Below are 27,928 nucleotides of genomic sequence, written 5' to 3' on the forward strand. Positions count from 1 at the left end.
GGATAGTTCATATATACTTCATGGATAACCCCTGTAAATATGTAGTTTTATAAATGGGTGTGGCTTGGCAGAAAGGGGCATGGTTCATGAAACGCTGTTTGTCAAAAATTTAGCAAAAATGTTGGTGCAAATTTCTGATTCAAATTAAGACAACCAATAAGTGGTGTCAAATTAGATTAGACCGTCTTAATATGTGGCAGATTTGTCAAACAGCATGAATCACTTTGATAAATCTGCGGTATTGTAAGACTGTCCAGTCTAAATTTGCCCTATGAATTAAGACAATACTGAGAAATATGTGCCAGTGCCTCAGTTCTTACAATATGTCTGTGGAGCATTTTTATCTCATTCCTTTCCAGATTGCTCGGCTTAGAGGGTAGACTGCTTACCACACATACATTGGTCATTATGACTACTTTGAACATTTTGTGACATAGCCATTTGCCTGCAGTCTACTGATGAAAAAAAGATTAACACCCATACCATCCACAGGCTTTACATCCATCAGCAGACTGTCATCTGACCCATTCTCACTGTTCTCTTTGATGTTCTTGAGTTCACACCAGAAATCTTCCATTGATGAGTTGTCCATGGAAGTTTCAGAGACGGATCGGTTGAACACAGGGGTGTGTGCAGATTCATCAGAAAGCATCCTGTTGATTCTTCGGGAATTGCTTTTTCTGGAAGACAAAATTGCAAATGAGGAATGCAGCAATTCTGCTGGAACAACTTAATTACTTCCATCTATTTCCTCTGAATCATGAGAAAGAAGAATAAGACATCAACATTGCAATTACATTTCATATATATATATATATATATATATATATCATGTTAGTGTTTTTCATGTTATTTTTCTGCCTACATGGCCATTTTTGTTGTACACATGGTGTAAAGGGGTTTTTGGAATATAACAATTATTTTCAAATGTTATCGATGATTAAAAATAAAAACAGTAAAACATTTTTATGAAATTCTCACTTTATTTCAGAACTGGAATTTCAGGAATATCAGTAGTTCTTGTGTCTTGACACGAAAGGAAACAGGTCCATGTCAAGATGTCATTTGATTTTTTCCTTACTTTTATAGCTCTGTGTTCCATGTCACCCCCTTCTGTCCTGAAATCTCAACATGATCAGTTTTTCCACAGCTTGCGTTTTCCATCCCACTTCCTCTCCTTATGCCTAGCTAATGTCATTACAGTAGTAAGACCGTCCTCCTTGCATTATTCTGCAGCCACCCCCCTCCTAACTATTCCATGTGATCACATGGCCACAGCATTCTGGATACACAGAAGAGAGTCCAGTGATTTTGAGATCAGGTGACTGACAGCGCCCCCATCCTATTAGAGTTGTCATGACTTTGATAATAAGGAGGAAACAGCCTCCTCTGGGTGAAGCGGAAAGGCTTTATCCTATTAGTCCAAAATGCTGCAAAAGTGAGAATACATGATGCACCTTTGGGGTCGAAAGCAAAAAATGTGGATGGCAGAAAGTGGGCCATTCCATTAGAATTTTTACTGAAAGTGAAATATGAAAACACTTATTGCTACTATTTGAAAAAAAAAATATCTTCTGTAGGAAAGCCCTTAAATGAAGTGAACAGTTAACCAGACATTTAGATGAATACTTTTCTAACAATCCAAGCAAAAATATTCAGCCCCGTAACAACTTCTGGACAAATTGAATAGTAGCATAATATTTAAGTGGTCTCGTTATATCTAAGCATTCTCAGAGGTTTGTCTGGAGAGTATCAATGCCAGGAAACAACCATTGGGGGTCCAACTGCTCAGTATGTCTTCCATTCGCTTGATCTAAAGAAGCTGATTCTTATTTCTCTATAGCCCCCTATATACATAGTATGTGTCTCTACAGCCCTCCTCCTAAAATCCTATACCAATTATGTTAGGATTATGTACAGCTTGAAGATAATTAAGAAAAACAGAATGTGGAGAACTAAATATAACAAGAGAAAACTTGTTTTCTAAACAAACGGAATGGTTTAGGATTCATTGAGCCAGAAAGAGAATGTGATACAAGAAATCTGGAACATTTATAATGAATCCCTTTCCATCAGTGTATCATCCATATCCCTGCCCGGATAGCTGTATCTCCACGAAGGAATAGCTCTGCCTCTCATTTCCTTATCCACTTTCTTATTTCCTTGCATAATCAAGAAGGAATGTAACCTCCAGAGCTTTTAAATACTAGGTAGAGCTATTCAACCATCTGTTTCCCATTAGTTTTATGTCGACATTAGGAAAACTAAAAACATGAGCTTTGTGAAAAACTGAGCAGACATAGAGGTATTTCAGCTACATGTCATTTAGGAACACCATTGCTAATGGGCTAACTGGCTATATATGATAATGTGCCCCGAAACTAACAATACAACTAGCAGGCAATAGGGTCTACACTGTAGCCTATCCACTACCAAAACTCACTTTATTAGTTTTAAGCATTATTAAAAATGGATCTGGCTGAGAACGAGTATTGATTGTACTGAAGCTAACAGCTTACACAGCATAATTTTTCCAACTATAACTGTCTAAAGTCTGATAATAAGACTTTTATATTACCCATATAAAGTCTAATATTTTGGTCTAATGTCATAGTTAGTCAAATAATTAGTCCATTTATAATGAAATTGAAAATTGTGATTATTTCTTGTCATTATGTGATACTTGCAGTTTTATTGTTGTCCTTAATCCACAAATCAGAAGAAACCATGGAAATCCAAACAAATGTGTTAATGGTCTGATATTTGTTTAATGTGAATGCTATCCAATACATACATGTGACGTTTTGGTCACAAAAACCTTCCTTAGACCACAGTGAAAATAAACTGATTTGCTATCATTTATATCATCGGTCTGGTCGAAAGAAGGCACTGGTGGACATAGACAGAAGAGGTCCATGTGCAAGGACAGTATATGAGCCCAATAGCTCACCATAATGCACAATTCCACTTGCTTTGGAAGTGGGCATGGGACCCCTTACCTCTTGGGCACCTGCACAAACCGTACCAATGATATGTGCGCACCTGGATTAAGTTCTTTATTGTCATGCTCCAGACTGGGTTTTGGGTCTTGCCTCTCCTTTCCCGGTCTGGTCTTGTCAGGGGTTAACTTTCTCTCTCTTGTTCCGGTGTCGGGACTGCCATTTCTCTGTGCTGCATCCTACGGCGTGTGTAGCTGGCTCTGATGAGGCCCTCATTTATCCTGCTGCATTTAGCTGTTTTTGCCCGTGTCTGTTCATTCCTCTCTTCCTGCCCCAACTCTGTGTGTCCCTGTGTGTTTGGATTACCCAGTACTCGACTGCTTTGGCTCTGACCTGATTCTGTCTCTTGCTCCTGGTACTTCTGCTACGGACTGGTACTGACCTTTTGGCGTTCCTCTGACTCTGTGTTTGGAATTCCCCTTGGTGCTATGTTACTCTCTGGTATTGACCAGGCTTGTTTTACTATTCTGCTGCCACCTAGTCGTAGCCTCGATGCAGTTCTGCTGGTCTGCTCTGAGCAAGATTTCAGCCCTCTCTCCACTCTGCTGCCATCTAGTTGAGTTTGCATTTAACTGCAGTGCTGCAGCGTGACATTTATGAGTGAAACAGCACATGTATTTTTTGGGTTGCATTCACATTACATGCATATCAGCCCTGATTCATCATTTGGATTTTTTAAGTCACTTTCTATTTTTGTTTTCTGGTATTAGTTGTTAGGGCTGGCGGAACGCACCGAGTAAATAGAGAGATGTTATTTGGTGCGTTCGCAGCCCGGGGTCCACCGTGCAGGAGAGAACCTGCTGCTGGTAAATGGTGGCCCTATATGGCGGTAGAAGCGAACTCTGTTACTTCACAGAGTCGCCTAAAGAAAGCACTGTGTCCTGTTAACCTCACAGGAGTACACAGCGACTGCCGAGCAGATAGCAGTTGGTGGTTACACAAACATACAATCTCCTCACCAGAGGAGCCGGTATTCTAGGGGCTTATTTCAGCCGGGGCTCTGAAACCATACACACAATCTCCTCACCGGAGGTGCCGGTATTCTAGGGGCTTATTTCAGCCGAGGCCCTAAATCCATACACACAATCTCCTCACCGGAGGTACCGGTATTCTAGGGGCTTATTTCAGCCAGGGCCCTGAATCCATACACACAATCTCCTCACCGGAGGTGCCGGTATTCTAGGGGCTTATTTCAGCCGGGGCCCTGAATCCATACACACAACCTCCTCAAAGGAGGAGCCGGTATTCTAGGGGCTTATTTCAGCCGGGACCCTGAAACCATACACACAATCTCCTCACCAGAGGTGCCGGTATTCTAGGGGCTTATTTCAGCCGGGTCCCTGAACACATACAAACGTAACCACACTGGCGCAATGCACATAACTTAGATTTGATACTTGAGCATGGCCGTGCGGCCATGCGAACCTTTTATAGCTGCAGCAAGTACAGGGCCTTCCTAGAAGGACCAATGAGAGACTGCCACAGAGCCTGAGCAACTTCAGGACCTTCCTGGAGAACCAATGGGTTTTGCTGCAGTATCTGGGCATGTGACCCTCGATCTCCAATGAGAGATCTTACCCTGGGCATGCTCAGAAGGGGAAAAGCAAGACTTAGTCCCAAAAGCATCTGCTCGCCGCTGCCTAGCACTGACTTCAATGGCCGAAGCTGGAAAAGCAGCAGTAAGCCTTTGCACAGAATCAGACTGAGCGAGACGCTGGGACCGACATCTCCGCCGAGCAGGCTCCACTGCGGCAGGAGAAGAATGGGAAATAATTTATAATTGGCACACTCCAGAAATGTGATGCAAAGGGGAATATTTAATGTACATACAGTAGTCACAAATGTTTCGGTCCACGTGGATCTTCATCAGTGTGCTAGATATATAGCTGAGGTGATGTGAACCATATAATGGGCCCCAATACAGTTAGTTTGCATCAACTGGAGAGTGTTGAGGAAAACACTAAATGATGTGGCAGTCCAGCCATTGGAGGAAAGGAAAAAGGCGCGCAGAGGACTGGTGCAGCTACGCGGTATCCACCGCAAAGTAGACTGTCTGTTTTTTGGTGAAAAAAAATCCAAAGTTTGGTAAAAAAAAAATGGTGCCATTTTCCGGGACCTCTAGAGTCTTCATTTTTCGTGATCTGGGGCTGGGTGAGGGATTATTTTTTTGTGTGTCGAGCTGCTGTTTTTATTGACACCATTTTAGTGTAGATATGATCTTTTGATTGTCCGTTATTGCATTTTATTGCAATGTAGCTGCGACCAAAAAAAAGTAATTTTGAAGTTTTGATTTTTTTTCTCATTACGCCATTTAGCGATAGGATTATTTTTTTTATATTGACAGATCGGGCGATTCTGAATGCGGCAATACCAAATATGTAGATATTTGATTTTTTGGTTTTATTTTAAATGTGGCAAAAGGGGGGTGATTTGAACTTTTTAAAAAAAAATTAAATATTTTTAAAACATTTTTTTTTAACTTTTTGCATGCTTCAATACTCTCCATGGGAGACTCTAAGCTGCACTATTTTAATCTTCTCTGGTACACACATGCGATGATCAGATGGTCTGTGTCTAGTAGAAATGCTCACTTGCTATGAGCGCCGACCACCGAGCAGCGCTCATAGCAATCCGGCAATAACAACCATAGAGGTCTGCTGGAGACCTCTGGTTGTCATGCCGACCTATTGGTGACCAGCAATCATGTGACGGGGTCACCGATGGGTGGGATTTACGACGCGCTTCCGATAAGCGCGAGTTAAATGCCGCTGTCAGAAATTGACAGAGGCATTTAACTAGTTAACAGCCACAGGTGGATCGCGATTCCACCTGTGGCTGTTGCGGGCACATGTCAGCTGTATATATCAGCTGACATGTGCCCGGAAAGAGGTAAAGTCTGACATCGGCGTACTATTACGCCCAATGTTGGAAAGGGTTAAGAAAAGATTTGTAGAAGAAATTTTTCATCTGACTAATGAGGGTTTTTACCTTTTTCTAGATCCACCTTACAGCATAATACTTTTCACTAGAAAAACCTGGGTCTGTTTTTCAACCTTTTTATACTACGATGCTTACTTTTTTATGATTGTTGGTCACTGTGGTCAAATTTCCATGTAATTATCAAAATAGGTAAATGGCAAAAGACCAGATTCATGAATACTAGAGCTGTAATGAACTGTTTAGCTATGTATCATCCCCAAGAAAGACAGCAGTGGGTGGTCCCAAGCATTAACTGGCTGCAATTCCTGACTCAATTCTTGACATTAGGACCTTTATATGTATTTTGTTTCCCCGTTGGTGTTCAAGAGAAATTAAGAGCATGCAGTAAAGCTTGTGCCACAATGTGCGTTTCATTATTTAATAAACCTCTTATGGAAAAAATTGCAGACTAACTGGGAATTCTTTGATAACTCAATGCACTTGAAGCTTCACAAACAGAAAAATCTTGGACCTCTTAACACTTTGTATGACTCACTGAATCACCAAATATGGAAGAAATTCTTTCATTTCTATGGCTTAGAAGCAAGATTTAAACTTTTCTATATTGCACACACTTATGCAGACATGCAATCTGAAATGTACGTACAGGTGAAACTAGAAGTTTACATACACTATATAAAAAGACACATACCATATTTTTCGGACTATAAGACGCACCGGACCATAAGACGCACCCCAAATTTGGGGTGAAAATTGCAGAAAAAAAGATTTTATTATAAGATGGGGGTCCGTCTTATTGTCCAAATTTACAGTATCTTACCTGAGGGCTGGCAGTGGCAGAGCAGGGTCACAGGAGGCATAGTGTTGGCAGAGGTGGGGTGATGCGGTACGGCGTGCACCTGAGCAGGGTCCCTTCCTACTTAGGTGGGCAATGCCATGGCCTGGTGTCCATGGGGGGGTTGCAGCAGAGGTGTGGTATGGCGTGAACAGGGTCCCTTCCACAGGTGAGGTGACGCAGCGGCCTGGTATGCAATGTGAGCAGCAGTTTTATCGGTGGCGGCGGCCATCTTCCCAAGGCCGCGTGTGCCCAGATGGAGTGCTCTGCTTCCCAGGACTTCAGGAAAATGGCCGCAGGAGGCCGCGCGTGTGCAGATGGAGATCGCGGCGGCCATTTTCCTGAAGCCGAGATCTAAATCTGCGAACTCGGCTTCAGGAAAATGGCCGCCGCGATCTCCATCTGTGCACGCGCGGCATCCCGTGGCCATTTTCCTGAAGCCCCGGGAAGCAGAGCACTCCATCTGCGCACGCGTGGCCTCAGGAAGATGGCCGCCACCACCGATAAACCGGTGATCAACCCGGCTCTGCTGCTCACATTGCATTCCGGGCCGCTGCATCACCTCATCTATGGAAGGGACTCTGCGCACGCCATACCGCACCTCTGCCGCCGCACTTCTGCCACCGCCACTACACCACTGTGGGTAAGCCTGCATTATGACTATTAGACGCACCCCCTATTTTCCCCCCTTTTTTGGGGGGGAAAAGTGCGTCTTGTAGTCCGAAAAATACGGTATGCATATTTTTCTCAATATCTGACATGAAATCAGAATAAACTGTTCCCGTTTTAGGTCAATTAGGATTACCATAATTACTAATATTTGTCAAATGCCAGATTAATGAGAGATAATGTTTTAAGGCATTTTTATTACTTACTGCAAAGTCAAAAGTTTACATACACTAAGAATGCTATGCCTTTAAACAATTCTGGATTGCCCATATGATGATATAATGAAGCTTCTGATTTTTGGGCAACATCTGAGTTAATTAGAGACACACCTGTGAATGTATTTTAATGCACACCTGAAACACACTTCTTCTTTGTATAGAATCATGGGAAAGTTTAAAGAAATCAGCCAAGATATCTAGAAGAGAACTGTGGACTTGCACAAGTCTGGCTCATCCTTGGGTACAATTTCAAGATACCTGAAGGTGCCTTGTTCATCTGTGAAAACAATTCTATGCAATTACAAACAACATGTCCAGCCATTATATCACTCAAGAAGGAGATGGGTTTTGTGTCCCAGACATAAACATGCTTTGTGCATATCACCTCATGGACAAAAGCAAAAGACCTTGTGAAGATGATGGCAGAAGCTGGTAAGATTGTGTCAATATCCACCTTGAAATGAGTAATGTATCAACATGGGCTTTGCCAGAAAGAAGCCATTACTACAAAAGAAACATAAAAAAGCCAGATTAATATTTGCAAATGCACATAGGTTATGACTAAGGGGCATATTTGGCCCTGAAACGCGTAAAGCGGTGTCTGAGACCTCTGCTATTTGTGCCATTTTTTCTTTTGGTCGGTTGACTATATTTTTATAGGAAGATTTTGGAATAAAGCTTATTGGAGCGCAACCTCTTGGTGCTGGATTTTGTACTACACATGAGCAAAGACCTTAATTGTTGGAGACATGTCCTGTGGTCTGATAGACCACAAAAAATTTAACTTTTTGGGCATAATGACTATCTTTACTATTGAAGGTAAAAGGGAGAAGCCTGGAAGCCTAAGAACACCATCCCAACTATGAAACACTGGGGTGTAAGGGTGTAAGCATCATGTTGTGGGTTTGCATTGCTGCAGGAAGGACTTATGCACTTCACAAAATAGATGGCATCATGAGAAAAGAAGATTAGGTGGCAATACTGAAGAAACATCTCAAAACATCAAAAAGGAAGTTAAAGCTTAGGTGGAAATGGGTCTTCCAAATGGACAATGACCTGAAACATAATGCCAAAATGGTAACAAAGTGGCTTAAGGATAACAAAGTCAATATAGTAACTAAAAAGAAAACAGCTGACCGCACCACCAAATGTTCACACTGTGAACACACCGGCTTATCAGCATCAGCTGGCCGACTGATCTCGGCTGCTCGATCCAGAAAAAATGCTGACAAGAATCGCAAAAGGAAGAAAAAGGCAGCACTCACCAATATGGCGAAACGGCCGTCGTTTAAGCTATCACACTCCTCTGTATATACACCCCCGTGCCGTGAAGATTGATATGCAATAAAGAATTACCTGCTCTGAAGATTGGTGAGTGCTGCCGTTTTCTTCCTTTTGTGATAACAAAGTCAATGTTTTGGAGTGACCATCACAAAGCCCTGATCTCAATCCTATTGAATATTTATGGGCAAAGCGGAAAAGGCATGTGCGAGCAAGGTGACCTACAAACCTGGATCAGTTGCACCAGTTTTGTCAGGAGGAATGGGCCATATTATGACCAACTATGGTGAGAAGTTTGTGGAAGGATTTCCCAAGTCATTCAGTTTAAGGCCAATGGTACTAAATACTAATGAAATGTATGTAAAGTTTGGATTTGGCATTAAGTAATAAAAATGCCTTAAAGCATTCTCTATCTCTCATTATTCTGGCATTTGGCAAATATTAATAATTATGGTAATCCTAATTGACCTAAAATGGGAAAAGTTTATTCTGATTTCATGTCAGATATTGAGAAAAAGATGCATATGTGTCTTTTTATATAGAGTATGTAAACTTCTCATTTCAACAGTATACAGTGGCATGTAAAAGTTTGGGTACCCCTGGTCAAAATTATTGTTATTGTGAACAGTTAAGCAAGATGAAAATTAAGTGATCTGTAAAAGGCCTCAAGTTATAGATGACATATTTTATTTGTATTTTAGGCAAAAAAAAATTATATATAGTCATTTTTTACATTTTAAAAATTACAAAAAGGAAAATGGCCTGTTGACAAAGTTTTGGCACACTTGGAGATTTGTGTGCTCAGATAACTTTGACCAAGGTTTCAGACCTTAATTAGTCTGTTAGTGTAATGGCTTGTTCACAGTCATTGTTAAGAAAGGCCAGGTGATACAAATTTCCCACCTGTATAAAAACCCAGCCTCCTCTAACCTTGTGCCAAAAATAGCAGCCATGGGTTCTTCTAAGCAGCTATATAGCACTCTGAAAGTGAAGATGGTATATATATAAGATGATAGCAAAGCATTTTCAAGTTGCCTTTTCTTCAGTTCGAGATGTAAATAAAAAATGGCAGTTAACAGGAACAGTGGAGGTCAAGATAACATCTGGAAGACCAATCAAAATTTTAGTGAAAACTGCATGTAAGATTGCTAGAGAGGCAAATCAGAACCTCCATTTTATTGCAAAAGACCTTCAGAAAGATTTAGCAGACTCTGGAGTTGTGGTACATTCTTTTACTGTTCAGCGAGACCTGCACAAATATGGCCTTCATGGAAGAGTCATCAGAAGAAAACCTCGTCCTCACTGTAACATTCACCTTCAGAAGTAAGCAAAAGAACATTTAAACAATTCTGATACATCTTGGAAACAAGTCCTGTGGACCGATATCGATGAGGTTAAAATAGAACGCTTTGGAGACAATGATCAAAGGTATGTTACATAGTTACATAGTTATTAAGGTTGAAGGAAGAATTTAAGTCCATCTAGTTCAACCCATAGCCTAACCTAACATGCCCTAACATGTTGATCCAGAGGAAGGCAAAAAAAACCCATGTGGCAAAGAGTAAGCTCCACCTTGGGGAAAGAAATTCCTTCCCGACTCCACATACGGCAATCAGACTAGTTCCCTGGATCAACGCCCTATCAAGGAATCTAGTGTATATACCCTGTAACATTATACTTTTCCAGAAAGGTATCAAGTCCCCTCTTAAATTTAAGTATTGAATCACTCATTACAACATCATACGGCAGAGAGTTCCATAGTCTCACTGCTCTTACAGTAAAGAATCCGCGTCTGTTATTATGCTTAAACCTTTTTTCCTCCAGATGTAGAGGATGCCCCCTTGTCCCTGTCTCAGGTCTATGATTAAAAAGATCATCAGAAAGGTCTTTGTACTGTCCCCTCATATATTTATACATTAAAATAAGATCACCCCTTAGTCTTCGTTTTTCCAAACTAAATACCCCCAAGTGTAATAACCTATCTTGGTATTGCAGACCCCCCAGTCCTCTAATAACCTTGGTCGCTCTTCTCTGCACCCGCTCCAGTTCAGCTATGTCTTTCTTATACACCGGAGACCAGAACTGTGCACAATATTCTAAGTGTGGTCGAACTAGTGACTTGTATAGAGGTAAAATTATGTTCTTCTCATGAGCATCTATGCCTCTTTTAATACATCCCATTATTTTATTTGCCTTTGTAGCAGCTGCCTGACACTGGCCACTGAATATGAGTTTGCCATCCACCCATACACCCAGGTCTTTTTCATTGACGGTTTTGCCCAGAGTTTTAGAATTAAGCACATAGTTATACATCTTATTACTTCTACCCAAGTGCATGACCTTACATTTATCCCCATTAAAGCTCATTCGCCATTTATCAGTCCAAGCTTCTAGTTTACATAAATCATCCTGTAATATAAAATTGTCCTCCACTGTATTGATTACCCTGCAGAGTTTAGTGTCATCTGCAAATATTGAAATTCTACTCTGAATGCCCCCTACAAGGTCATTAATAAATATGTTAAAAAGAAGAGGGTCCAATACTGACCCCTGTGCTATCCCACTGCTAACTGCGACCCAGTCCGAGTGTGCTCCATTAATAACCACCCTTTGTTTCCTATCCCTGAGCCAGCTCTCAATACACTTATACATATTTTCCCCTATCCCCATTATTCTCATTTTATGTAACAACCTTTTGTGTGGCACCGTATCAAAAGCTTTTGAAAAGTTCATATACACTACATCCACTGGGTTCCCTTGGTCCAGTCCGGAACTTACCTCTTCATAGAAGCTGATCAAATTAGTCCATGAACGGTCCCTAGTAAACCCGTGCTGATACTGGGTCATGAGGTTATTCCTCTTTAGATACTCCAGTATAGCATCCCTTAGAATGCCCTCCAGGATTTTACCCACAGTAGAGGTTAAGCTTACTGGCCTATAATTACCGAGTTCAGTTTTTGTCCCCTTTTTGAATATTGGCACCACATTTGCTATACGCCAGTCCTGTGGTACAGACCCTGTTATTATGGAGTCTTTAAATATTAAAAATAATGGTCTATCAATGACTGTACTTAATTCCTACAGTACTCGGGGGTGTATCCCATCCGGGCCCGGAGATTTGTCAATTTTAGTGATTTTTAGACGCCGCCGTACTTCCTGCTGGGTTAAGCAGGTGACATTTAATTGGGAATTTTTATCACTAGTCATTTTGTCTGCCATGGGATTTTCTTTTGTAAATACTGATGAAAAAAAGTCATTTAGCATATTGGCTTTTTCCTCATCATCATCCACCATTTCACCCAGACTATTTTTAAGGGGGCCAACACTATCATTTTTTAGTTTCCTACTATTTACGTAGTTAAAGAATATTTTGGGATTATTTTTACTCTCTCTGGCAATGAGTCTCTCTGTCTCAATCTTTGCTACCTTGATTTGCTTTTCACAGAATTTACGTACGGTAATTTTCTGTATTTATTTAATGCCTCCTCACTACCTACTTCTTTAATTCTCTAAATGCTTTCTTTTTGTCACTTATTGCGCCCCTTACAGCTCTATTTAGCCATATTGGTTTCCTCCTATTTCTAGTATGTTTATTCCCATACAGTATATACTGTGCACAGGTCCTATCCAGGATGCTAATAAACGTCTCCCATTTTCTTTGTGTATTTTTGTGTCTCAGGATATCGTCCCAGTTAATTGCACCAAGATCCTCTCTCATCCGTTGGAAATTTGCCCTCCTGAAGTTTAGTGTCCTTGTAACCCCTCTATTACACATCTTATTAAAGGATACATGAAAACTTATTATTTTGTGATCACTATTCCCCAAGTGACCCCCAACCCTTATATTTGCTATGCGGTCTGGCCTGTTGGTTAATATTAGGTCTAGCAGTGCCCCCCTTCTTGTTGGGTCCTGAACCAGTTGTAAAAGGTAATTGTCTCTCATAGTTGTCTGTTCCCCAATCTATTTCAGTCCCCCATAATAATGACTTCTCCTTGAGTCGCAGCTTCATCTATTTGCTTTACGAGGATATTCTCCATTGCTTCCATTATTTTTGGAGATTTATAACAAACCCCTATCAGTAATTTATTATTTTTCCCCCTCCCCTTATCTCCACCCACAGGGACTCTACATTTTCATTAAATTCACCTATATTATCACGCAGGATGGGTTTTAAGGACGATTTTACATATAGACCCACCCCACCCCCTCGCTTATCTGTACGGTCATTTCTGAACAGGCTATAGCTCTGCAAGTTAACAGCCCAGTCATGGCTCTCATCCAGCCATGTTTCAGATATCCCCACCATGTCATAATTATGCTCCAACAACATTAGTTCTAATTCATCCATTTTGTTGGCGAGGCTTCTGGCATTAGTATACATGCACTTGATGTTCCTCTCTGTACCTCTTTTCTTTCTTAAATTATTAACTGTTCTAACCCCACCCCCCATGCCACCGCCACCCCCAACTTCCTTATTTGTGCCCTGGTCTCTATCTGCACTATCTTCCCCTCCTATAAATTGAATACCCTCCCCCCAATCCCTAGTTTAAACACTCCTCCAACCTTCTAGCCATTTTCTCCCCCAGCACAGCTGCACCTTCCCCATTGAGGTGGAGCCCGTCCCTAGCGTAGAGCCTGTAGCCAACTGAGAAGTCGGCCCAGTTCTGCAGGAACCCAAACCCCTCCTTCCTACACCAATTCTTGAACCACTTATTAACCTCTCTAATCTCCCATTGCCTCTCTGGCGTGGCATGTGGTACAGGCAGTATTTTGGAAAATACCACGTTGGAGGTCCTTGCTTTCAGCTTGCAGCCTAATTCCCTGAAATCATCTTTAAGGACCTTCCACCTACCTCTAACTTTGTCATTTGTGCCAATGTGCACCATGACAGCTGGGTCCTCACCAGCCCCTCCCAGTAATCTGTCCACCCGATCAGCGATGTGTCGGACTCGAGCGCCAGGTAGGCAGCACACTGTTCGACGATCCCTGTCTTTGTGACAGATTGCCCTATCTGTTCCCCTAATAATTGAGTCCCCCACTACCAGCACCTGTCTGGCCTGCCCTGCTCTCCTATTTCCCTCCTTACTGGAGCAGTCACTCCTCCGGCTTTCAGAGGACATGCCTGGCTGCAGCAGTGCTACCCCTGTACTGGCACCCCCCTCATCTGCCAACTTAGCAAACTTATTGGGGTGTGCCAGATCAGGACTAGCCTCCCTGGCTCTCTTACCTCTACCCTGCTTTCTAACTGTCACCCAGCTTGCTACTCCATTGTCCTGCAGCTCCATCCTACCATCCCCCCTCATCTATCCCATTGAGCGTCTGCTCAGTGAGCAGAAGACTCCTCTCCATATTGTCAATGGATCTCAGTGTTGCCAGCTGCACATTTAGATCCAGAATCTGGGCTTCCAAATGCTCAACGTGCTCACATCTCGCACAGCAGTATGCCCCCTCGATCGGCTGATCAAGGACTGCATACATGTGGCAAGATGTGCACTGGATGGCATTAACAATAGTGGAGCACATTTCCTAATGGGGATTGCACCACACAGAAACGTTAAATAAAAAATAAATACAAAGTATTAATAAAAAAGAGACAGCAATTCCTCCCTTGGAAACTCCCTGATTTCAAAGTCACTGAATCACAAGTCACACTTACCGCCGTACACACTTATGCTCAGGTCACACTCAGCTCGTTCACACTCGCTGTGCTGAAGATTTATAGATTTTTTTTTTCTCTATTTCCCCTCAACAGCAATCCACCTTGCTGTTCAAATGCACTTCCAAAAAAAAAAGGAGAAAAAGACCACAGAAATTCGGGAAGAGAACATCTCACCAATCATTAAGCATAGTGGTGGATCAATCATGTTTTAGAGTTGTTTTGCAACTAATGGCACGAGGAACACTTCATGGGTAGAGGGAAGAATGGTTTCAATGAAATCTCAGCAAATTCTCGATGCAAACATAACACCATCTGTAAAAAAGCTGAAGTTGAAAAGAGGAAGGTTTCTACAAATGGATAATGATCCTTAACACACGTCAAAATCCACTATAGACTACCTAAAAAGGCGTAAGGTTTTGCAATGGCCCTCACAGTCCTCTGATATGAACATCGTTGAAAATCTGTGACTAGATATTAAAATAGCAGTGTATGAAAGACGATTCAGGAATCTCTCAGAATTGGAAGAACTTTCCAAGGAAGAATGGATGAAAATGTCTCAAACAAGAAAAAGTGTTTACAAGCTGTGATACTTTCAAAAGGGTGTGCTACTAGCTACTAACCAGGGTTCCCAAAATGTTGCATTGGCCCATTTTCCTTTTTGTAATTTTTAAAATGTAAAAGATGAATATATACATTTATTTTGTCTAACATACAAAGGAAATGTGTCATCTTTAACTTAAGGTCTTTTAGGGATCATTTCATCTTCAGTTTGTTTAACTGTTCACAATCACAGTAATTTTGACCAGGGGTATTCAAACTTTTGCATGCCACTTTATATCACTTTGTTCTGTAGGGATACTGAACAACAATTGAGAAAAAAAAAAACATCTTCACTTATAGGGTGTTCCCAAAAAGATTGATCACATGAATGCACCCCTTAAAATGGTCTTATGGAACAAATCCACCATATATGTAAGATCCCTTATATGCACACGCTTATGATATATAAACCTCTCTGAATAATACTTTATGCATGGCTGAGTTACAAATACACTTATGTGTGAACTTTATGTATGACTGATTACTAGTCACAGTTTAGCACAAGGCCTAAATACGCTTTAGGATACAAGATAGAAAACAAACATGGTGACTTCATGGCTATGATTTTGTAGAGCTCAGGAATCAGGAAGGCATTTCTGGAACTAATGAAGAAATGAATCATCAGTATAATTTGTATGCTTGCATAAAAATCTCTACCTGAAAAGTAAATATTAACAGTTCCATCATCAAGACATGCCACCCCAGAAATCATTACATCATGTTTATGTGTATTGCTATTCCATGTCAAGCTGTATACATTACATCGATAACAAGGAACTAAATATGTCCATCCATCCATCACCAAAGTGGAAATATATGACTCTTTCACTGCCTGACTGATTTTAGTTGAAAATACAATGCTTATGCCAGTAACTTAGGCACACACAGCCAATGGATGACACAAAGCAGTCATTAAGTTACGGAACCTAATGTTTCTGTGGGATAATAGTTAAGGAACTCTTCTTTAACCACTGAATCATATGTCATCCCCGATAGTTCATTTCCAGGTCCTGAGCGGAAACACTGTAACAACAGGCCTATAGAATGAGGTCAGGGCTACTGCACATACTCTGGATCTGTCCTGTAGACCTGAGCAAAGATGGAAAGTGGGAGCTGCCATCCATGCGTTGTGATGCGACCTATTTCAATCCTAGTCTAAATGCAGAGAAAAATGACAGACTGATGTAAGCATGTTTGCATGATATATCAAAGAAAAAGAGATCTAGAAACTAGTAATTTATCTGCGAAAAGGTCCCAATACGACTTAGATCTCTGTCAGGCAAACTTTGCTCAGTTAAGCATTCATCAATCAATTACCAACACAACTATCAACATCCATTAATCAATAGCCATGTTGGCCTCCTCCCCCATACAGAAGATGCTTCAGCTCAGCTTCACACTCATGTGTTTTCAAATGCAGAGAAAGTTGTTGCCAGACTGTTTGGGGAATGTCGAAGGCCCTCATGCACATTAGACTGTTAGCTGATCATGGCCAAATTCAGACAACTTTAGTCTAAAATATACGTACAGGGTCTTAGCATTGGGATGCTACACTCTAATGCCAGAGAAGGAAGAAGTACTGGTAGGTCAGTGATAATATCAGGAACCCAGCTGCAGACTTAGAGTCTGCGCATGTGTTCCAAAAGGACCGAGAGTGTGTGCGGAGAGCTGCGGCAAGCTTACCTGCCGGCGTGCAGGACCTGAAACACATGACCACCGGGGAGTGACCGGAGGGGGAGCCAGACACTGAATGGAGGCGGTGGCTGTAGATGCTGGAGAGTAGTCAGAAAGTACCGAAGTAAAGCCTGGAGTACAGCATAGTACAAAAGGGTGAGGCGTAAAGGGTGGTCAGGACGTAGGAAGAGGTCAGACAACCGGAGATAGTGACGCAGTACAATCAGGTCAGACGGGAAGAGAGAACACAAAGCCAAGATTCAGAGCCTGAAATGGGTAACAAGGACAGAGTCAATAGGCAACTGCACAGACAAGAAAACAGACCGGATTATACACTAAAAGGCAAATGGATGAAACAGTATGCAAGCACACCAGGGGTCAGACACACAGTCAAGAACGAATGTATCACTGACAAGGACCCAAGAGGAAGGCGGGTAAATATAGCCCTCCCCAAACAAAAAGGAGGCCATGCAAAATTAACCCTGAGAGAACAAGAAAGGGAATCCTGTCCGCAACCATGACAGTACCCCCCTTTTAACGGGAGGCCACTGGACCCCCAGGCTTCTCAGGATGCCTGGCATGAAAATCTCGAAACAACTGATAGACATGCACTGAAATGGCCGAGACCCAAAACCAATCCTCCGGACCATACCGCTTCCAGTGTATCAAATACTGCAGATTCCGGAATCCTCCTCGAGCATTCCCAATGGTTTCAAAAGAGACCTGTGGAAAACATTGGATATCTTGAAGGAGGTGGGAAGCTGCAACCTGTAGTGTAGGTCATTGGATTGACAACCTCCACCTCTGGGCCAATGAACTTAGGACTCAGTTTGGCTGAAGGGACCTTGAGCTTAATATTGTGAGTGGATAGCCATACCTTCTCGTCCACTAAGAACACAGGACCCGACCACCTTCTCTTGTCCACAAAAAATTTGTACCTTCCCTGGGCTTTGATGATGTTTCATTGAACCTCCCCCCACAGGGTCTTTAAGCGTCACACCGCAACCTCCGCCCCTGGACAACCTAGTGCATGCGTGAAAACTCCCCAAAATGTGGGTAAAACCCATAGTTGACCAGGAAGGGAGACATTCCCGAGGACTGACTAACACGACCGTTGAAAGCAAATTCTGCCACTGGCAATGCATCACACCAGTCATCCTGGGAGAAGCCAAATATCTGAGAATTTTCTCCAGGGACTGGTTCATACGCTCGGATTGCCAATTAGAATCCGGATGGTAAGCAGAGGAAAAAGACTTTTAAAGTCAGAAAATAATTTTTCCCAGAAGCTGACCAATTCCTAACATCAGCCCCCTTGAGTGTGAGAACAGTCAAGGGCTTCACCACTTGCGAAAAACCCGTACTGAACTTCTAATAGTAGTTTGCAAAGCCTAGGAAGCATTGCAAACCCTTTAAATCATGAGGTTGAACCCACTCAGTAATAGCCTGGACCTTCTTAGGATCCATATATAAACCCTCACAAGAAACAATCAAAGCCAAAAAAGATAATTCCTGTACAAAGAATGAACACTTCTCCAACTTAGCATACAACTGGTTTTCTCTAAGTCCCAGAAGAACAGTACACAGATGGTGCAAGTGGTTTTGACTATCAGAGGAGTATGCTAAAATGTCATCAAGATACTGTAAATGACCACAAAGCGCCCAATCAGATCAGAAAAAATGACAATAATAAAGTTTTGAAAAACAGCAGGAGCATTAGGCAGCCTGAAGGGCATGACCAGGTTCGCAAACAGTCCTTCAGACGTGAGAAAAACAGTTTTCCACTCATCCCCTTCACGAACCCTTAGCAGGTTATAGGCTCCCCGTAAATCAAGCTTGAAAAACCATATGGCCCCAGAAAGTTGATTACACAGATCTGGAATGAGGGGGAGTGGATGCGTGTTTCTCAGGCACGGCTGCAAACCACCATAATTTTTCTTAATGAAGAAAAACCCAGCGGCTACAGGCGAGACAGAAGGGTTAATGTTCCTCTTGCGGAGACTCTCTGCAATATATTCCTTCATGGCTTGGCGTTCAGGCCCGGACAAATTAAACAAACGACACAGATACAGATTTTAAAGGGGTGGACAATGGCACAGAATTGCAACACAGACTGGAACAATTGGACCCTATTGGACAATTTCCCCAGATACCCAATCAATAACAGGGTTATGGTGCTGAAGCCAGGGCATACCTAAAACAAGACCCGCAGGCAAAGTATTCAAAACAAAACAGCGTATGTTTTCCACATGAGCAGAGCCCACTCTTATTGAGAAGACCTCAGACACAAAACAGATTCCCTCTCAGCTGAGAGGAGTGAATAGCCACCACCTTGACCGGGGATTCAAGCCTAACTGTCCTTTTCTTATAAAGAGTCACAATACGAGAGTCAATTAAATTGATGGTAGATCCAGAGTCAACAAAAGCGGTAGTCAAAAATGGGCCACCAACAACCTCCAACTCCACCTGGAGAAGGATTTTAGCAAATGAGGAAAATTGTACCTGGGAGTCTGGGCAACCTCCTCAATCGTTACCCAGACTTAGACGTTTCCCGACATCTTAGATAGAGGAACAAGAAGGACAGTTTTTTTTCCAGTGTCCTGAGGCTCTGCTGGTTATGTCTATGGCATCTCCTCTCTCTCCTTGACTGACATGGCTCCCACCTCCATGGGTTCCATAGTTGACGGGGTGTCCCCTGGGATGAAGTATAAAGGGGTTTCCTGCTGCATCACCCCTCTGGCACAGAGCTTATGGTTCATACTGCAGCCTGAGTCATAGCATCCTCCAGGGTATCCAGGGGAGGATGCAATGCCAGTGCATCCTGCAAACAGGTGGACAGGCCCCTGCAGAACAACCCTCGTAAAGAGGCATCATTCCAGGAAATCTCAGCTGCCCAGCATCTGAACTCAGAACAAAACCATTCCACTGAGTGCTTCCCCTGTGTCACACGCATCACCATAATCTCAGCCAGATGTACTCTATCAGGCTCATCATAAATATGCCCAAGAGCCTCAAAAAACAGATCCACAGACATACGTTCCAGAGCGGCGAGAGAGAGAGAGGGAAAGCCTAAGCCTGTGGAGCCCCCTTAATAAAGAAATAATAATCTCCACCCTCTGGCTTTCATTCCCAGAGGCGGTGGTTGTAGAGAAAAAATAACAGTTTACACCCTTCTCTGAACATCCTAAATATTTTTTTATCCCCAGAAAAGGTGTTGGGTATCTTAACAGGTGGTTTTGGGAACTAAGGAAACATCTGTGGCATCCTCATCCCGAGCCCCAGGAGAAAAAGAACCCTGAATGGCATCAGCAACTCTTTCCTGAACCTGTTGATTTGACTGAACCAGGGTTCTCTGTTCCATGGACAGTTTTTGCATCATTTGAGTGAGATTACTCACTTGCTCAGAAAGTGCATGCAACGGGTCCATAGCAAAACAAAAACCCGCACACCAGAGAAGGAAGAAGTACCGGTCAGTGATAATATCAGGAACCCAGCTGCAGACTTATAGCAGGAGTCTGTGCACGTTTTCCAAAAGGACAGAGAGTGTGTGTGGAGAGCTGCGGCAAGCTTGCCTGCCGGCGTGCAGGACCTGAAACATGTGACCACCAGGGAGTGACTGGAGGCAGAGCCAGAAGCCGAGTACAAAAGAAAGTACAGAAGAAAATCCTGGAGGACAGCGCAGTACAAAAGGGTGAGACGTAAAGGGTGGTCAGGACGTACCAAGAGGTCAGACAGCCGGAGATAGTGGCGCAGTACAAATGGAGCAGGCAGATGGGAAGAGAGAACACAAAGCCAAGAGTCAGAGCCAGAAATGGGTAACAAGGACAGAGTCACTAGACATATGCACAGACAAGAAAACAGACCGGATTATACACTAAAAGGCAAATGGACAAAACAGTATGCAAGCACACCAGGGGTCAGACACACAGTCAAGAACAAATGTATCACTGACAAGGATCCCAGACAGAGGCGAGTAAATATAGCCCTCCCCAAACCAAAAGGAGGTCATGCAAAATTAACCCTGAGATGACAGGAAAGGGAATTCTGTCTGTAACCATGACAGTTTTTTCATGACAGAGCTTTGGTGAGCATATTTATCATAAAAGAGAGACAAAGGGGTGAAGGCTGGAGTAAGTGAAAGGAAACTTGTGGAAAACCTAGATAATGTGAAACTTGGTGTACTTTTTGGGATCTATAAATAAGAGGTACCTTTGAGAAAGCATCTAGCAAGGTCTGGTGCAAAAGCTGACCCAACAGAGTATTGTTGCAATTTAAAATAATGGGCTGGAATATTCTAGTCACAAGAAGGGATACCTTATAGGCATAGGTTAGGGTTTTTGTTGAAGCAGTGTAGGATTGATGTACTGTCAACCTTATGAGGAGTCAATTCTGGAGATTTTCATTGAAGATATGAGAGATATCAGTCTAGAAGAAGGACACTGTAACTTGGGATGTTAAAATTCATTTATTTCCCCTAGTGAGGTTACCACTGGATCCTAGTAGGAGCTGTGTGCGATGTCAGCTTGGGAAGGAATCATGGCCATCGTGTAGCTGGAGATTGACTACCTTGAAGCAAATAAAGTGACCTAGACTATTCAGTCCTGTTGTTTTAGTGGACTAAACAGGAGGAGTAGGAAGTGTCAGTTAAGAAAGGGTTCTTAACAATAAGGCCTAAATAACCCTCCTACTTTATATTTGTGTAAGTAAATATTGACCTGTACATTTATAGCATTGGTCAAGTTAAATCTAGAACATTCCAGTACTTAGCTATAAGTAGCAACAGTCAAGCCCTATAGTGCCATTAAGTATTACAATCATCCAGCTAGTCTAACCATAAGTGTAAACCATGAACTAGTTGAAAAATTGCAAGAAATAAAGTAATGTCTTCTGTATAACAACTCTCATCTGCAATTGTATATTTAAAGAGGAATCCTCAACCACGATTTTAAATGTATCCTTCTGAACAAGATGGAAACTTACAGGAATTCATCAGACTGGGCACTGTTGTGTTATGTAAGACTTATTTTAATGGTAGTCAATCTTATGTAGTTTTTTGCAACAACTTGATTTGTTTCAGTAGCCTGGATATAAGGATTTCCATATACACTGATAGAAAAGAACTCATAAAGTTAAACCCTAGCAGTATATTTTTCTGTGTATTCGTGACCTGGTTCTTGGGATTCAGACTCTCTTTATACACCTTCAAAATTTGCACATTTTCTAAATAGAACTAACTATTTTGGGGAGTTTTACAATATGGATGTATAAAATGGCAAGGCAACAGTCTTCTACATGAAAAGGAAATGTACTTTAATTTAAAAAAAGGATGGAGAATGCATGCAATGTGTGGAAATTGTATATTAAAATACCACAAACATTAAATTTTATACATGTAGAAAAGTAAAAATGTTTGGGTCGACTACCTGGAAAGACTAGGATCTGGTAGATATTTTTTGTCTTTCGACCTTGAAAAGTTAAAGTAAATGGCCAGAACGATCTATTATCCTTTTTCTACCCTAGAACCATTGCTAAGAGCAGCCAACACAGTTTGTTTAATGTAAATACACCAGATCTGATGCACCTCCTTTGTATATGTTTGTCATGTATATAATTTAGACAATAATGGTAATTACAGTATTTAAGCATTAAAGGAATGCTGTTGTGTCCTACTTGGCTATCTTGTTATATCTGAACAGCCCACAAGGTCAAGTAGAGAAAGGGTTACATGTCCGTCTTCTAATTATTTTTTGTTCCCAAGCTTAGAGGTCCAAAAAGCTGGTCTGGATTTCTCTTCTTGTTCTGAACTCATCATAGTTACAAGCTTTCATCAGTTTTCACTTACTCCTGCTGAACGCAAGTATTGGAAATCTTAGGCTTCAATGACATTTTTGTACTATTAAGAAATTCATTGCTGAGTGATTAGCTAAACTTGATCTGCAAATGTACAATGGTTTCAGCAATGTACAATAAGTTCAGCAGAAACTAAAGCAATTGGTGCTGTCGGAAAAATAATAAAGTAGTTATATAAGATTGGAAAACACCCTTGAGACATAAGACCAGGCCTGCAATTAATTGTAATATTTGTATACCGTAATTGCATAATTGCATCAAGCAATATTGGAAACTACGGTTGACTTTTCATGGATAGAATAACATAATGGTTAAGTTTTGTAAGACAATTAGAAATCATAAAAATTAGCCCACTTGGAAAGTACTAAATTTGGCAGGTGGTAATTGGGTAAAAGTGGCTTGTGCAAATAACTTTTGTAAAAAAACATACAAAACACAATTGCAGCATAACCATTTTTTCAATGTAATACCAAGCCATTATATGCTATAGGAGAAAAGCTGAATGCGCTCAATAAAACCTATAATTAGAGTGTGGACACTCCTGTTCTTGTATACATGGCGGTCTTAGATGTTGAGAGCCTTCAAATCAGAATATTTATCGTATGTAATGCATGTACTGTATTTCATGAGCGTTTGATTGCACACTACAGTATACCATGCAAACATTTATATATTTTACTAGCGTTGGGCAGAAAACCCTCATAGTACCACCAGTGGCCAAGTTGGTGGTTCTTGGCTGCCAGTTCAGAGCACTGCAAACTTCCTGCTACATGTGGTATCTCTGGTGCCTCTTCTGATTAGAAGACATTTTGATAGCATTCATCTAATCAGAAGAGGAGCCAGGAATGCTGCATGCAGTTATAGGTTCACAGTACTCTGGCCACATGTCCACGGCCAACTAATGGATCAGGATTCTGCAAATTTTTTGAATTTTTTTTCTCAGCTCTAAATTCAATTCACACTTAAGAGCATTTCATGATATATTTGAGGTCAAAATACTAACTTTAGTTTTTAGTTGCAATGGGATCATGGTCATTGGTAATTCCTGCTCAAGTACATTCCTGTAGTTCATTCTGTCAAGGTGTCATTCACTGAAGAGTAGAGTGAACGCAAGTGCAAAAGTGCAAGAAGTCACATCATTTGCTTGGTTCTTTTACTAATCAACTAAATATACAATGAAAGCTCTGCAGTTACCCTTGTGTAATTCAGTCTCTTGTATATCTGGACAAGTGACACAAAATCATATTGAAACAAAAATATACAATTTCCTGTAACCCAGTGCCAAGCGGGTATTGTTTTTCAAATGTCACTGGAGGGTAAGGAAACTTTTCCAAGATTACAACTAGATAACCTTTAAATGAAGAGCTAAACACTCCTCTTCCAAACAACAACATAATACTATAAAACAAAGCCTGTTCTGCTCCTGAACACACGACACAGACGCACACATAAACCGACACTGTATATGCAGGGAAATCAACTATATATATATATATATATATATATATATATATATATATATTCACTCATGTTTTCCCTATATCTACTGGGACATTCATTTGCTACAGTCTTATCCAGACTCCTTCACATGCACTAAGGTCATCTTTATAAGGACCCAATTCATTTAAGGTTAGTAAAATGTTCTACCAGGTTATTTTTCCAATACCAGTGCCACTCCTGTTTTTGGGCTATGTGAGGTAAACAAATACAGTGTCTGCAAATTGAGATTTTGGTTTTGGCTTTTATCCTAAGTCATGTGACAAGGCCCGTTGGAGAGTCTATATTGTTTTTTAGGATTGCTACTAGAGTTCTAGTCTTCTTCCTCTCTGAAGAGAAAATTTACGTAATGCAGCTCAGTCACATTCATTTTAATACCTGACACAACAATTGTACAAGAGTGGCATAGTTTTTGGAAAAAACTGAACCTTTTTTAAAAATTCGAAATAATCCTTTAAGATCATTTAGGATTATTTTAGAAATATGTAATAAACAGAAAAATAAGGAGAACTTGTTGACTTAAGAGGATAATTTCTTGACTAACTACTAGGAATGGCTCTACTGAAAGGCATTAACTGTAATTATTACAAGTATTATAAGTACCTCATTTTGCGGATTATAAGACGCACTGGATTATAAGACACATTCCAAATTTTGGAGAGAAAAGTAGGAAAACACTTTTTTAATAAAATGGTTGTGCTTCTTATAATCCATGCATCTCATTGCTTACCGTTGGTGGTGGCTGCAGTGAAGCAGGGTCCCAGGAGGCAGGAGTGGGATGATGCAGGGGACCCCAGACTGTGAGGAAGGAGTATTCGGAGGTGCGATGCTGTGGGTTTTCATTGGTGCTGGAGCTCCACCAACATTTTGTTAAAGCTTGGAGCCACCACACTTCCAAGGTTTCCATTGCGATGGACTCCGGCAAAATGGACGCCGGAGGTGGCGCATGCACAGATGGAGATCTCGGTGCTGAGATTAAGTCTCCCGAAATCTCAGCGCCAAGATCTCCATGTGCGCATGAGCTGTCCCTGGCAACCATTTTCCCAGAGTCCACTGCAATGTAAACCATGGAAGTGCAGGCATGCCGGGCTTTAACAAAATGTCCGTGGAGCCCCTGTGCCACCCATCAACTGCAGCCATGCACCTCCAATTACCCCCTCCTCCCAGCCTGAGGCCCCACTCCTGCCATCAGTAGCAACCCTGGGACCCCGTTGAACCACAGTCGGTAAAATATATTCGAATTATAAGACACATTCCCATTTTCCCCAAAAATTTGGAGGAAAAAAAGTGCATCTTATGTTCTGAAAAATATGGTTTATGTCAAATAAAAACCTTGATTTTTTACAAATACGAAGGTAAGACGATAGGCAGTTGCAATTCTCCTTACTACACATCTTGAGCGTTTATTTTATGCACAATTGTGCATAGATTTTTTTTGCAAAGTTAAGCTTTTTTGTAAAATTTCATAAAGATGCTCCTAAAAGAGTTAGGTGGCATTTCCACCATTCGCCAGGTATCCACTTTGAGAAAAAAAATTCTATTTGGATTCTGCAGGTTTCTTTTTAATGTCATAACTCAGACTTTATTTGTGAAAGCTACAAGTGTAAAAATAAGCTTTCTTGTATTGCAGTATAGTTGCACATTTCTATTATACTCATACATCTACCAATATAAGCAACTTAAGCAAAAAATATAAATATGTATATATAAGACTCCCGACATTCTACACTGTATGGAAATACAAGTGTGCCAAACATGTTGTCAGAGTTGATGAATTAGTGCTGAAAAATGCAGACAATCAAGAATCAAGAGATAAAGAATGTAAACATAAAGGTAAAACTAATCTTATGTGCTGAGAATAGACATGTCAGACAACAGGTTTGTTGGGTATTTTTAGCAAATTGAAACATAAGTCAAAAAGGTGGAAAATCTCACAAAATTAATAACTTTGCAGCATTGTCTTTATTTTCTGTATTCAGTTATGCAATTTGCGTCCCTATACAATTTGAATGAGTTTTATGGACGTGGACAAAAGCATGGTTTAGCTGTACGGCAATGTGCAGGTGCCGGGAAAGGTCAAAGAAGCCCTGGTGCATGCACAATGCAGCACTTTACTCTGCCCTAGTCAGGAAAGAGATGGACACTTGCACAGAAGCACAATGCCTGGGAACACTATGCGGATGACGTGGGGACGCTTCATCCACACGAATCAAGAAGGAGGACGGCAACGAAAGAAAGGAAAACCAAGACCATCCCCAAGTGAGTATAAAAAAGCTGTTTTTCTTGTCTTTAAGGTCAGGTTGGGGCTTATATACAGAATTACAGAGTCAGCCGTGAAAGGTGGTGGTCATATTTTCTAACAGTCAAATCAGAGACAGGTTCGCTTTAACTAAAAGTATTGCAAAAGAAATTTAAAAACTCATTTTCTGTCACTTGTGACTAGCAAGCACATCTTCTCTTACTAAAACAGATTTCAGATTTTGTTTTTGTAAATAATATTGTGCGGCATGCTGCAGCTTTCTAGTGCTTTAAAATTCAGAACAAAAAGCTTAAGTCAAACACAGTAGGACAAATGCCAAGTACACCATAATACACTAAGGGTACTGTCACACTATACGATTTACCAAAGATCACGACCAGCGATACGACCTGGCCGTGATCGTTGGTAAGTCGTTGTGTGGTCGCTGGGGAGCTGTCACACAGTCAGCTCTCCAGCGACCAACGATGCCGAAGGCCCCGGGTAACCAGGGTAAACATCGGGTTACTAAGCGCAGGGCCGCGCTTAGTAACCCGATGTTTACCGTGGTTACCAGCGTAAAAGTAAAAAAAAACAAACACTACATACTCACATTCCGGTGTCTGTCCCCCGGCGTTCTGCTTCTCTCCACTGTGTCTGCGCCAGCCGGAAAGCACAGCGGTGACGTCAGACGTCACCGCTGTGCTCGCTTTCCGGCCGGCGCTCACAGTGCAGAGAAGCAGAACGCCGGGGGACAGACACCGGAATGTGAGTATGTACTGTTTGTTTTTTTTTACTTTTACGCTGGTAACCACGGTAAACATCGGGTTACTAAGCGCGGCCCTGCGCTTAGTAACCCGATGTTTACCCTGGTTACCAGCGAACGCATCGCTGGATCGCTGTCACACACAACGATCCAGCGATGACAGCGGGAGATCCAGCGACGAAATAAAGTTCCAAACGATCTGCTACGACGTACGATTCTCAGCAGGATCCCTGATCGCTGCTGCGTGTCAGACACAGCGATATCGTATGGATATCGCTGCAACGTCACGGATCGTACCGTCGTAGCGACAAAAGTGCCACTGTGTGACAGTACCCTAAGTCTGGCACTGCTGCTGCTTGATCCTCTCCTATCTGTCATTCCCACTATTAATTGAATCTCTCTATTATTCACAGACTACAACACTCATCTTATTTAACCCCTTAGTGACGGAGCCAAATTTTTGAAACCTGACCAGTGTCACTTTATGTGGTAATAACTCTGGAACCCTTCAACAAATCCCAGTGATTTTGAGACTTTTTTTTCGAGACACATTACACTTTATATAATGGTAAATTTAGGTCAATATGTCTTGCGTTTATTTATAAAAAACATCAGAAACTTGAGAAAAATGTTAAAAAATTTGCAATTTTCAAATTTTTAATGATTATCCCTTTAATCCAGATAGTCATACCACAGCAAAACATTA

The 27,928-nt window shown here is 41.5% G+C and overlaps 1 protein-coding gene and 1 long non-coding RNA gene across 5 annotated transcripts in view; one reads left to right on the forward strand and one right to left on the reverse strand.

Moving 5' to 3' along the window:
- Positions 1-27,928, reverse strand: part of ARHGAP28 (Rho GTPase activating protein 28) — a 271,890-nt gene that overhangs the window by 64,106 nt on the left and 179,856 nt on the right. For all 4 annotated transcript variants that reach the window (XM_077270232.1, XM_077270229.1, XM_077270230.1 and 1 more), the window contains exon 2: positions 484-680. In XM_077270232.1, the coding sequence (XP_077126347.1) occupies positions 484-652 (169 nt within the window). In that variant the 5' untranslated portion in view covers positions 653-680. The remainder of the gene's footprint in view (positions 1-483; positions 681-27,928) is intronic.
- LOC143782613 (uncharacterized) overlaps positions 26,293-27,928 on the forward strand; it is a 31,822-nt gene continuing 30,186 nt past the window's right edge. The window contains exon 1 of the long non-coding RNA XR_013217005.1: positions 26,293-26,479. This is a non-coding gene — a long non-coding RNA (uncharacterized LOC143782613). The remainder of the gene's footprint in view (positions 26,480-27,928) is intronic.

The sequence above is a fragment of the Ranitomeya variabilis genome, chromosome 6 (genome assembly GCF_051348905.1).
Source record: "Ranitomeya variabilis isolate aRanVar5 chromosome 6, aRanVar5.hap1, whole genome shotgun sequence".
Classification (NCBI taxonomy): Eukaryota; Metazoa; Chordata; class Amphibia; order Anura; family Dendrobatidae; genus Ranitomeya; species Ranitomeya variabilis.